Source organism: Palaemon carinicauda, chromosome 16 (genome assembly GCF_036898095.1).
Source record: "Palaemon carinicauda isolate YSFRI2023 chromosome 16, ASM3689809v2, whole genome shotgun sequence".
Lineage (NCBI taxonomy): Eukaryota > Metazoa > Arthropoda > Malacostraca > Decapoda > Palaemonidae > Palaemon > Palaemon carinicauda.
In genome coordinates, this window is record NC_090740.1 from 19357162 (window position 1) to 19369661 (window position 12500).

Below are 12500 nucleotides of genomic sequence, written 5' to 3' on the forward strand. Positions count from 1 at the left end.
ATATATATATATATATATATATATATATATATATATATATATATATATATATATATATATATACATATATATATATACACACACACTGTATATATATATATATATATATATATATATATATATATATATATATACTGTATATATATGTGTGTATATATATACATATACATATATATATATATATATATATATATATATATATATATATATATTTGAAATGACCGTTATCAAATACTTAATCAAGCTATCGTTTAATTTTCGCCTAATTTTGTAAAAATATGATAAGAAAAGATAAATTGAATCGGTTCAATTTTGAAAAAGATAACAAAGATTTTACCGACGACACAAAATTAGTTAGCCAGCACTAAACTCATGTTGCAGGAAATCATACGTAATCATAATTTCCTTCTCGTTTGTTTCACTACGTAACATCTTCGTCTCTAGTTCGCAAAAACTTAGTTTCGAGTCTATAATCATTGGAAAAAAATCTATATTCTGAAATTAATAATTCGTACTACACTGTTAAAAAATACCCGTAAACAAATGGTAAAAATCCTGGAAGAATTGTTCCCTGGCATTTACCGTTTTAAATACCGATATATTGACGCATATGAGTGATATTACGATCACTAACTCGTGAAAGATAATAACAAAGTAGGGTATAAATTACGGTCGCCTGTATTTTACTGAAATACGGCTGAGAACAGTATGTGACGGAGAATTTCCGATTAGAATTACAGGTTTTTTAACATTGAACCCAAATGAAGATTACTTTCACTGAAGGAAGTCTTGTTGATGTCCAGACGTAACTAAGAATAAACATCTCAAAATGCTGACTTCATCGAGTAATGGTAGAATTTCCAATTTTCGAGAGGCTGTGACCGAGTCAAAACCACATTATATAATCTGTACATCCGGTTAAAGCAAATAGGATATTTGGAGAAACTTTCCAAACGATTATTTAATCCAGGAAAAATCTTACGCTTATCAGAACGAGGCTCAATGGCCAGGCATGCAACGTTGGCCTTGCAAAATAAGGCTTGGAAGTACAGTAGTACGCCCGTCCTTTTAAATTTTATCGACCGAATTTCTAATTACGCAAAGACATGACATTTTACTAACCCAGATTTCGTATCATACAATCCCTTGATTCTAAGTAGATTATGCCAATTTCCTTTCTTCATGAAGCCTAAGCTATCATGTTGAATTTTCTCTCTTTCATTTTCTGCAAGCAAGCGCGCACACACACACGCACAGCACACAAACACACACACACACACACACACACACACACACACACACACACACACACACATATATATATATATATATATATATATATATATATATATATATATATATATATATATATATATATATACACACACATATATGAGGCATATGTACAAGCATTACAATTTAGCTTTGACAAGATTAATCCCTTCTACATAGAATGCATATGTCCGAACACTTATTTTGAAGATTGTTTCAGATTACATTTAACATGTTGAAATGGAGCTTCCATTGTATCATCATTATCATTTATATTCTCTTCCAGTCTCTGCCATAGAACACTGAATGTGAAATATGTACGAAAAACGTGGCAGATTGAAAATCTCAGTCAAAGCTTGTAGCTTTATGCAAATCATTCACTATTCTCGATGTCAGGTAACGAGAGAGGAAAGTGGTTCGATGTGGGAAATAAATTATATACTCTAAAGTGGAATAAAGAATTGAAAATGGCCGGAGACGGTTGAAGAATTGACACAAGTGTGTGTGGATCTACGTGAATATTTTATCCTCCTTCTAGGGTAAAATACTGTCTCTGGCTTCGGTTACAAAAACGATTTTTTGTTTCTTTTTTTCGGCGTTGTGTTGCTGGAGACTTACACACAACATAAAACGTTCCAGTCAGCAGAAACAGACACAAGGCCTTCTTGAAAGTGCACGTTAACATAAAAACGTTGAAAACTATGAATTTCAAACGAAAGGCCTTATGATATGCGTGAAAACGTCATGAGTGGGATCTGACTGTTGTGAAAAACATGAAATTTTTGATAAGATAATCTAGGCACACGAAAGGTGCTTTCATCTTATATACAAACAGAAAAAAAAACCGATATGTTTGTGTGAGTATGTGTGTCGGTGATATACCAAACGTAATATGGAAGAGTCAAAGCAACCTAGTTTAATAGACCAGCATCTACTTCTAATAATAATACTTAGTTTGAATTGCCTTAAGGAAACGGCGTCATTACTCATATACTACGATTAACATTAAAGAAAAATACATGAAGTGTGCTAAAAAACAATAGACTTTAAGATTGATGGTTAAATATAATTCTTTAGTCATGTAATAACTGCATATTATTATTCCCAAAGTGCCACATTGTCATGAAGTGCCAATAAATTGACATTCTTTGTCATGCTTAAGGATAACTCAATAGCTTCAATAATTCTCGAAGTATTTTAGTACCGCGGGCATCGTAAACTGCTTTGCTTTGATTAAAGTCTGTATAATATTTTGTGCTTACTTCTTAGATTAAAGTTAAAACGATATCTGAAACATAATTATTAGCTTAGTCCGTTTCTGAGGGAGGAAACATTCATTTTTCTGCTAATCATTTTTATGCAAAAGTAGAAAGACCTCCTCCTTATAACTTATACAATGCCAAACGACAACTGTTCAAGAACAAAGCTACAGTATTCATCTTATTTCAAGGAGGGACTTGGACGGCCAAGTGTCTTCAAAGCTGAACTGTCATGTACCGGAAATACATCCTTGACCGACTGGATGCACAGCAGCAACAATTGCAGCCGCCTCCGGCTGCCAGTACCTTTCCCGACACGCATTTGATCGTCGGCGACGCACAGTCCAAGGCTGCTAGAGCTGGGGCACTTCATAGGAGGGACTCGGCGACTCGTTTGGTTGAGTCTGGTACCTATAGGAGTGACAGGAGCGACTCCGGCATAGAGAGTGAATTGGGAGGGTCTAAATCATTGAGTGGCCAGAGGTCTGACGCCTCCAAAACCACCCATAGCAAAGGAAATGCTTTCCAGGATACAGAAGAAAACAGAGTTGAGTTGAAGATTTACCGTGATTGGGCACCCTATAAAAAACCTTCTAGAATCAAGAGTGAGCCGAACATTACAAAAAACAAATCTGCTAAACAGAAAAGCGAGTCAGGTGTCCAATGCAATTTGGAATCAACAAGTGACGATACTGAAGATTTGATAACAAGTCCTCAAAGTGAAACTAGGATTTCCCGTATCAGCAGCTTTTCCGAAGGTTACATCGAGTCCTCAGTAACGAAACGTCCTCCACGCCACCTCCGCCATAACCACTCCCAGGTTGATTTATTCGATGATTTTGTGTCTAGGGATAGCACTCCCGAATTTCGTAGACCCCCTAAGGAGATTACAGTAAACGATATCGAACGGGGGATCCCACAGAGAGTGACTTTAGCTTCCAAACTAGAACAAAAAGACAGTAAATCGCCGTCACCCGTGCGACTGTGGGATGCTCATGGGTGTCATAATGCCAAACAGGAGCTTATCATGGCCAAACCGATAGCCGAGGTGGCGAAAAGGAAAGGCTCAATGGGCTTTCAGAATATGAGGACAGAGAGCTTCTCAAGACCCTTGGTTGAAGCGACTCGTCCGACGCACACCTATTCTTACCCCAACACCAAAGATGTCGGTAAAGTCCTTCCCCTACAAGATGTCGGCAGAGGCAAGAGGGACCATTTGGTCGGCAGGGCAGAGATAGTCGACCCTAAGAAACTATCTCCTCGGTATTCAAACCATTTGCAGGGGGAGCATCCGTGGCCCCAGACGGCACATAAAGGAAAACTTACCGAGGTAAACAGGAAAAAATAGTTAAACGTGATAGTTGATTCTTTAATTGTCTGCAATAAATTTTGAGATACTGACTTTAGTTTTTATATTTACATCTGTTTTCCAAGAGAGTGAGGTAGCCAGATCATGTCATTCGGCCTTTTCCCATTGCCATTACTAACTTCCTTTTTTTTAATCATTTTCGAAATTGTATTGCTTTATTCCAGAATAAAGCAATACAATTTCGAAAATGATAAACAAAAGGAAGTTCTTCTTCTTTGTCTACATCTTTTCCCACTTCTATGTGGGGTCGATGTTTCTGGTCAGCTTTATCCATCTACCTCTGTACAACACTTCAATAACCGGTGATGAAGTGTGGGACAGAGGTAGATGGAGAAAGCTGACCAGAAACATCGACCCCACATAGAAGTGGGAAAAGATGTAGACAAAGAAGAACTTCCTTCTGTTTATTATTTTCGAAATTGTATTGCTTTATTCTGGAACTTTTTCATGCATTTGCATCATATGAAAATGTTTTAATTTTCCTACTTTACTTTGTATTTAAAATTAATTGCCTTTCACTTAATCACTGGGCACCTGATAAACAGAAATCACTGACGGGTCCTGTACTTACGTCATCATACCTAAATACTGAGATACAACTAATTTCCAGTGGTATTTAATAAAATGATTTTTACGTATTTGGAACTTGAATAATAACAAGAGGTTTCTAGTCAGCTTCGAGGTTTTTTTTAGGAAGTAGAATTTTTTTTAATTTTCATCATTATAAGTTTAAATTGACAACTTTGATATCACATACAAATATAGAGTTTAAAATAAAGATAAAATCAATTTTTCTTGGTATATAAAAATGAAGGCATAGTAAAACCAAATACCTTATGAAGTTATTTCGAATTGAAGATTCTATTCCATTTTGTTCTGGAATTTCCATTTTATATGTTAATCTCATCTATTTTCTAAACAGGTGGTGAGGATGACCATGATCTATATATTTCTCACAAATATGAACATATCTATTTATTCTAATCTCATCTGTATCTTTTGTTATGTCAAAAGAAATACAATAAAAAAAAAATATTCTGAATTTTTATGGTCTGACAACTTTCAAGTTCTCAGTCAACACGCCAACACAGAAAGCATTTTCGTATTCAACATCAAAATTCCCGGTCGATTTTCACCGATTGTAATTCAATTCTTACAATTTTAATGGATATAGAAAGCAAAGGACGTAGTACCCAATCGATGGAGTAATAACACACCAAGGTTACACGGAACATGCAATGCTACGTAAAAACACCTACGTACTTTCTTGAGCGCCAAGGAGCAGCTGAGAAAACACGAAGGGCTGCTCCTGCGTTTTCGGTGGTACCTTCCGTGACTTCTAACACTAAATTTTGATTGTTTGGGACAAATTATTATTATTATTATTATTATTATTATTATTATTATTATTATTATTATTGTTATTATTATTTTTATTATTATTATTATTATTATTATTATTATTATTATTATTATTATTAGACTTCTAACACTAAATTTTGATGTTTGGGACAAATTATTATTATTATTATTATTATTATTATTATTATCATTATTATTAGTTATTGTCTGTTAATTATTAATTATCTATTATTTATTATTATTATTATTATTATTATTATTATTATTATTATTATTATTATCATTATGTAGTAGTAGTAGTAGAAGTAGTATCATTATTATTATTATTATTATTATTATTATTATTACTTGCTAAGCTACATCCCTAGTTGGAAAAGCAAGATGCTATAAGCCCAAGGGCTCCAACAGGGAAAAGAGCCCAGTGAGGAAAGGAAATAAGGAAATAAATAAACTACAAGTGAAGTAATTAACAATTAAAATAAAATATTTAAAAGAAAAGTAACAACATTACAATAACTCTTTCATATATAAACTATTAAAACTTCAAAAAACAAGAGGAAGAGAAATAGCATAGAATAGTGTGCCTGTAAACAGGTTAACAATGAATAACGTGAAGATACTACCGCTAGAGAGTTATGGGGTCTTTTGACTGGCCAGACAATAGTATATTGAAGCCTTCTCTCTGGTTACGGTTAATTTTCTTTTTGCCTACACACACACACACACACACACACCGAATAGTTTGGCCTATTCTTTACATATTCTCCTCTGCTTCAGATACCTGATAACACTGAGATTACCAAACAATTCTTCTTACTGCACTGTAATTGTTCAGTGGCCACTTTCCTCTTTTTAAGGGTAGAAGAGACTCTTTAGCTGTGGTAAGCAACTCTTCTAGGAGAAGGACACTCCAAAATCAAACCATTGTTCTCTAATCTCGGGTAGTGCCATAACCTCGACCATGGTCTTCCACTGTCTTGGGTTAGAGTTCTCTTGCTTGAGGGTGCACTCGGGCACACTATTCTATCTTAATTCTCTTCCTCTTGTTTTGTTAAAGTTTTTATAGTTTATATATGAAATTTATTTTAATGTTGTTGCTCTTCTTGAAATATTTTATTTTTCTTTGTTTCCTTTCCTCACTGAGCTATTTTCCCTGTTGGAGCCCCTGGGCTAATAGAATCCTGCTTTTTCAACTAGGGTTGTAGCTTAGTAAATAATAATAATAATCTGATTAATAATTTCATAGGTCTATTCAATTTCCATAGTGAATTTTGGAAAATAAATCTTCGATATTCCGTATTAGTAAATACAACCAAATAAAAAAGGGCTATTTTGGAAAATACTGACTTACGTTTCTTGCATATTTGAATGTGTTGTGATTTTAAACTCGTTGGGATTGATTTGATGAGCCAGCACTCTTAAACAATATACAGTATTTTAAAGTTATACTTTTTCGGATTAATGTTGGAAATAACTTGAGCTGAAGCTCTTAACTAAGTTTGATTTTCAGCGAGGTGTCACAAGTTAGGCCTGCATTTTCAATATTCTTGAAATAGTTTCCTAAAACATGATCTTCTGTATTTTTTCCGCTTTTGCAATCATAATTTTCGACTAATCTTAACAAAATACAACTTAAGCAAACCACTGTATACTACAAAGGCCAATAATCAATAAAGCTTGCTATGCTTAACAAAACAGAATTAGTCGCGTTTGTGCATGTCATGTGCCATGGCACATTCCCCTATATTGTATATGATTAATTAATGTTCCCATTCCTGTTGTAATGCAACCATTGTATGTGATCATTGCACGTGACGCCAGGTTGCAAGATTCACGCAACACCGTTTGGAAATTGGGCAAAAATGCAGAATTCTTTTAACGTAAAATATTGAGCGATTCGGTTTCAAAAATAAAAAACTAATAAGAATAACTAATTCATAGCGATTACAACTACGATGTTTCAAGCTTTGGTTCATGGTCTTTTCTAATCTAAATTCTGTAGTAAAGTGTCAGTAACGGTAATTTCATAGCAGCTTCAAAAAGATTTTGGTAAAATACCAAAATAATGATAAGTAAAGTAAGATAGAGCATAATAATAATAATAATAATAATAATAATAATAATAACGATAATAATAACAATAATAATAATAATAATAATAATAATAATAACAATAATAATAACGATAATAACAATAATAATAATAATAATAATATTAATAATAATAACAGGTAATTCAAAGTAGTCTTATGAAGCTGGGATCAGTTGGTTCGAGCCCATCCTTAATCAAGGCAACAAAAAAACATAAGAGCTGCATGGGGGTGAAGGTGTAGGGTATGCAGTTTCACCTTTGCAGCAGATCCATGAACATTGATGCCATCACGTTTTGAAGTTAGCACCTATGAGAAACATCCACTTGAAGCATCATCAACAACAACTACAATGATATTGATAATAATGGTAATAATAATAGATAAGAGTGGATTTGTGATGCATACATCGGTTAGAAGATGTCTACTGGAGTCCTTTATAAACAAAGAAAGTAAAGTGAAGAACGGAAAACTCTACTGAATTTCGTGAGCATTCGCCTGCTTTAGTAGAGCGCGTTGGCAACAGATGGCGTTGGTGTATTTCGCTCTTGTCGTTTGCTACTGGTTCACTTTAGCCTATTCATATCATTATTATTACTTGCTAAGCTACAACCCTTGTTGGAAAGGCAGGATTCTATTAGGTCAAGGGCTCCAACAGGTAAAACAATCCAGTGAGGAAAAGATATAAACTACAAGAGATGTTTAAGAGTAACATTAAAATAATATATACACATCTATATATATATACATCTATATATACATCTATATATATATATATATATATATATATATATATATATATATATATATATATATATATATACATCTATTTATATATATATATATATATATATATATATATATATATATATATATATATATTTATATATATACTTCTATATCATGGGTGGCATAAATCGAAAACAACTGAAAACGTTATGCACTTTTCAAGAATAGCAATTAATTTCACACATAACAGCCCCATTAATGCCATCAACACAGGGTAATGAAATGTTGGGAGAAATAAAAAGGGTCTCCATTAAAGCGATTAAAATATTCAACGTTCTACGGACTGATAATCAATGGAGAGCATTAGCAAATTCATAAAGCGGTGGGCGTCCTCCATTGTAATTCCTTTGGCCTCGAGGGAGAAGGGCGTGGTTCAAATGGTTCCTTTATCCACACACATTTCAAGTTAAGGATACCACTATTATGTATGAGATATGGATTGCTAGATAAATAGTTTTTTTACATTGCATAGTTTTCTAGAAATTAGAACTTCCTTGTTCACCTAAAATATATAAGGAAAATATATATATATGTATATATATACATATATATATATATATATACATATATATATAAATATGTATATATATATACATATGTGTGTATATATATCCTTAATATATAAATACATATATATACATCAATACAACATACACACGTGTGTATATATATATATATATATATATATATATATATATATATATATATATATATATATATATATATATATATATATATGTATGTATATGTATATGTGAGCTATGAAAATAATAATGTAAGAAAAAGAAATGAACGTGTGTAGGACATATAATGATAATGATAGATAATAGATCCGCATTAAGAACAACAGAATGGGTCTCTAGAGATTACAAACGAAGCAAGGTGGAACGGAAGACGATTTATTGACAAACCAAGAAAGTTTGCGGTTGGGGACTGGAACAGAAAGATCATAAACAGACCCGAGTGAAAGGAACTTTGAGGATTTTGTCCTGTAGTGCTATATTGGACTGGGAACGACTGATATATATACATATATATATATATATATATATATATATATATATATATATATATATATATATATATATATATATATATATATATATATATGCATGCACACACAAACACACACACACACACATATATATATATATATATACATAAACATATGTTTGCAAAAACGTATGCATGCACACACAAACACACTCACACATTATATATATATATATATATATATATATATATATATATATATATATATATATATATATATATATATACATATAAACGTATGTTTGCAGATACGTATGCAGGCACACAAGCACACACACATGTGTGTGTATATATATATATATATATATATATATATATATATATATATATATATATACATATAAACGTATGTTTGCAGATACGTATGCAGGCACACAAGCACACACACATGTGTGTATATATATATATATATATATATATATATATATATATATATATGTATATATATATATAACTATGTATATACATATATATATATATATATATATATATATATATATATATATATATACATATAAACTGACGATGTTAACCTGTTCTGATTTTGGTATTATAATTATTATCGGTATTATGGTGTTATTATTACATGTATCTTTTTGACTTGCCTTCACTTACAAATCAAATACATATCATTGTTTAACGAGGCTTTTAAAACAGCAATAGATCACAATTTTTATTTTAATTTCATAAGTTAAATAAGCTTCCGAAAAGGAATGGAAATTAGATATATTCATATAATGCCGATAGAAGCGCTCTCTCTCTCTCTCTCTCTCTCTCTCTCTCTCTCTCTCTCTCTCTCTCTCTCTCTCTCTCTCTCTCTATATATATATATATATATATAAATATATATATATATATATATATATATATATATATATATATATATATATTAAATAACATACGGAATGTCTTCGAGTTTTGCCAATGAGTTACTTTTGTACTTTTGTTATTTTGAAATTCCCACACGTAATTAAAAAGAATACGGCAAATCAATAAAACAGAGAGAGAGAGAGAGAGAGAGAGAGAGAGAGAGAGAGAGAGAGAGAGAGAGAGAGAGAGAGAGAATCTTATTATGAAATGCAATATCTCAAATGTTTCGTCCTTTATCAGGAGAAACAATCTTTTTGAAACATAATTTGATGTAAGTGGGTGACGGTAATGTTGGTTTTAGGGAGCGATTATTGATTAGATTTGCTTTTTTCATGTTTATGCTTCAATTTATTACTGCTGGGCTTAAATATAAATTAATTTGCAAGTTATTGAACCTGTCAATTACCTAAAAAGCATTTTTTTTTCATAAGATATATAATAATTTCTAGAGCAAATTTGAATCCCTCGCAATGTACTGCTTGATATAATCTTTCCAACTTTAAACACAAACATTAATGAGACTATCAATCGTTGCAAAGTATTCTTAAAGACCACCTCATAAAACAGCTTTTAAAGGATTAAATAAACACAACATTTGAATTAGAATATGACAAGCCCGATGCAGTAAAGAGATTGGAAGATAAACATCATTTAAAAGTAACCTTCTAGTTTAAGATTTTTTTTTTTTAGGGGGTTTTTAAATTCCATCAAATTATGAAACCGGTAGGCCCTGCGGCTTCCCCCGGTGCCTTAGATGACCGCGGAGGTAGCAGCAGTAGGGGATTCAGCATTATGAAGCTTCATCTGTGGTGGATAACAAGGGAGGGTGGGCTGTGGCACCCTAGCAGTACCAGCTGAACTCGGTTGAGTCCCTTGTCAGGCTGGGAGGAACGTAGAGAGTAGAGGTCCCCTTTGTGTTTTGTTTTATTTGTTGATGTCGGCTACCCCCAAAAATCGGGGGAAGTGCCTTTGTATATGTATATATGAAACCGCTCGTCAATTTCTACACAAGAAATCGGGAGACGTTTACGATAGTCCCTCAACTCCACCAGAACTCTAATCTCTACAACGATACTCGAAAGTCATCGTCAAAATTCTGGTCTTTTAAAACGCAAATATATAGAATTATTCATAAAAATACACACACAGACTCACGCACACACACATATATATACACATATACATAAATATATTTATATCATATGCATATTCAGTATGTACAACCCCGCCACACACACATACATATATATATATATATATATATATATATATATATATATATATATATATACATATATATATATATACATATATATATATATATATATATATATATATATATACATATATATATATACATATATATATATATATATATATATATACACATATATATAAATAGCCACAAATAAGATCTGACATCAAGTTCAACCTTTGGAATATATATCAACTGGAAATACTTCTATGATAAATATTTTTGGCTGGGCAAGAACTCGAACCTAAGCCTCTGAGTCGAATGAATCCCAGCTAGAAGCATTTATAGTTAAAGACTTTTTAGTGGATATTTTATTTACATTCCCTGGGTTGAAGACGATATTAAATCCCATTTTGGTTAATATTTGCATTTATTAAAGCTCCGTGTGTTCGTGTCAAGTGATTTTATATATATATATATATATATATATATATATATATATATATATATATATATATATATATATATACTGTATATATATATACATATATATATATATGTATATATATATGAATATTTATATTTATATATGTACAAATATATACATATATATATATGTATATATATATATATATGTATATATATATATATATATACAATATATAAATATACATATATAGAAATGCATGTAGACCATCTATCGCTGAAGCATGCGATTTACTGTACATACTTTAGTTTGTACGCCCAAGACGTTGAAAGCGATCATAAATAAGAATAAAACTAAGCGGATAAATTGATGGATTTATAAATTTAGACTATATAGCCAAGCACTGGCGCATGTGAGCGCATGTGAGGATATTTAAGGCAATGAGAGTAAATGGATGAAAAGAGGATGATGCTCTGAACGTAGATTGGATGAATGGAAACGACTGATTTCTATAGGTGCCGCAGGGTAGCTGTGGTATAAAGCGAGAGCAGATGGCAAAGGCAAAAAAAGGTGGAAACTGCTGAGATTAATTTTTGCTTTTGTGTTGTGGGTGGCGGGAAAGGCTCGGAGAGAAATAAAATTAATTCTAGGATGGAAACTTGATGCAAAAGTTTATTTTTTTTTAAAAAAAGGTCATTCATGAGTGGCATAGGTAAGGGACTCGACAATGTCTTAGAGACTGACATTATATACTGTGCACATGATCAGCGCCCAAGACCCCTCTCCATCAAAGGTGGGACCAGGAAGGGCCAGG

The 12500-nt window shown here is 31.9% G+C and overlaps 2 protein-coding genes across 2 annotated transcripts in view; both read left to right on the plus strand.

Moving 5' to 3' along the window:
- w (eye pigment precursor family transporter white) overlaps window positions 1-12500 on the plus strand; it is a 157145-nt gene that overhangs the window by 66559 nt on the left and 78086 nt on the right. The window lies entirely within an intron of this gene.
- Window positions 2131-3879, plus strand: LOC137654970 (uncharacterized). Its single transcript, XM_068388869.1, has one exon. The coding sequence runs from the start codon at window positions 2764-2766 to the stop codon at window positions 3877-3879; it is 1116 nt and encodes a 371-aa protein (XP_068244970.1). The 5' UTR covers window positions 2131-2763.

Coding starts and splice junctions, on each gene's coding strand:
- LOC137654970 (XM_068388869.1), top strand. CDS start 2,764: ATGTACCGGAAATACATCCTTGACCGACTGGATGCACAGCAGCAACAA.